The sequence below is a fragment of the Orycteropus afer genome, unplaced genomic scaffold (assembly GCF_000298275.1).
Source record: "Orycteropus afer afer isolate SDZICR_OR568_19922 unplaced genomic scaffold, OryAfe1.0 scaffold00871, whole genome shotgun sequence".
In the NCBI taxonomy this organism is placed as follows: domain Eukaryota; kingdom Metazoa; phylum Chordata; class Mammalia; order Tubulidentata; family Orycteropodidae; genus Orycteropus; species Orycteropus afer.
Window position 1 is genome coordinate 480,298 of NW_006922458.1, and position 665 is coordinate 480,962.

The 665-nt window shown below is 65.4% G+C and overlaps 1 protein-coding gene across 1 annotated transcript in view; it reads right to left on the minus strand.

Moving 5' to 3' along the window:
- TRMT44 (tRNA methyltransferase 44 homolog) overlaps positions 1–665 on the minus strand; it is a 41,160-nt gene that overhangs the window by 11,203 nt on the left and 29,292 nt on the right. Inside the window, exon 6 of the mRNA XM_007958199.1 lies at positions 148–517. Within this exon, the coding sequence (XP_007956390.1) occupies positions 148–517 (370 nt within the window). The remainder of the gene's footprint in view (positions 1–147; positions 518–665) is intronic.

Below are 665 nucleotides of genomic sequence, written 5' to 3' on the forward strand. Positions count from 1 at the left end.
GTGTGTCCCCCGAGCCCAGAGAGACCACGGGGGTGTCAGCCTGTGTCCCCCAAGCCAACAGAGACCACGGGGGTGTCAGCCTGTGTCCCCCAAGCCCACAGAGACTATGGGGGTGTCAGCGTGTGTCCCCCAGGTGTGGGACTTCACCTCCTCGGTCCCAGGCCTTCCCAGCGGCGTCCTGAGTGCTCCCTCCGCTGCGTAACTGCTTCCCGCCCAACAGCAGACGTGCCACTTGCAGAACCGCCTGGTCGGTGACGTCGCGAGGGAGACTGGTAGCGTTCCTCACGCGCTCCACTTTCGCTCGAGGCTGGAACCCTGGCAGCCAGAGTCCTTCCGCCGGGACCTCAGTGGGCACGGGCTCGGCCGCAGCCCCGGCGTCCTGGGGGCCAGCCTGGTCCTGTGCCCTGGGGGGACGGCCCCCGGGACTCCTCTGGCTGTGGATGTACTGAGTCCTGTGCTCATCCACAGAGGCCTCCCTGGCGGGCGGGTACGTCCTGGACATGCCAACGAGGCAGACCTGCACGGGACGAGCAGAGAGTTACTTCACCTCATGCTGCTCCACAGGCCCCAGGGGCTCCCTGGGTCTCGTGTCCCCAGGGGCTCTTCTCTGGTTCTCAAGGATGAATCACATAGAGGTTCCCCTCTCTATCGTAAAAACCCACGTT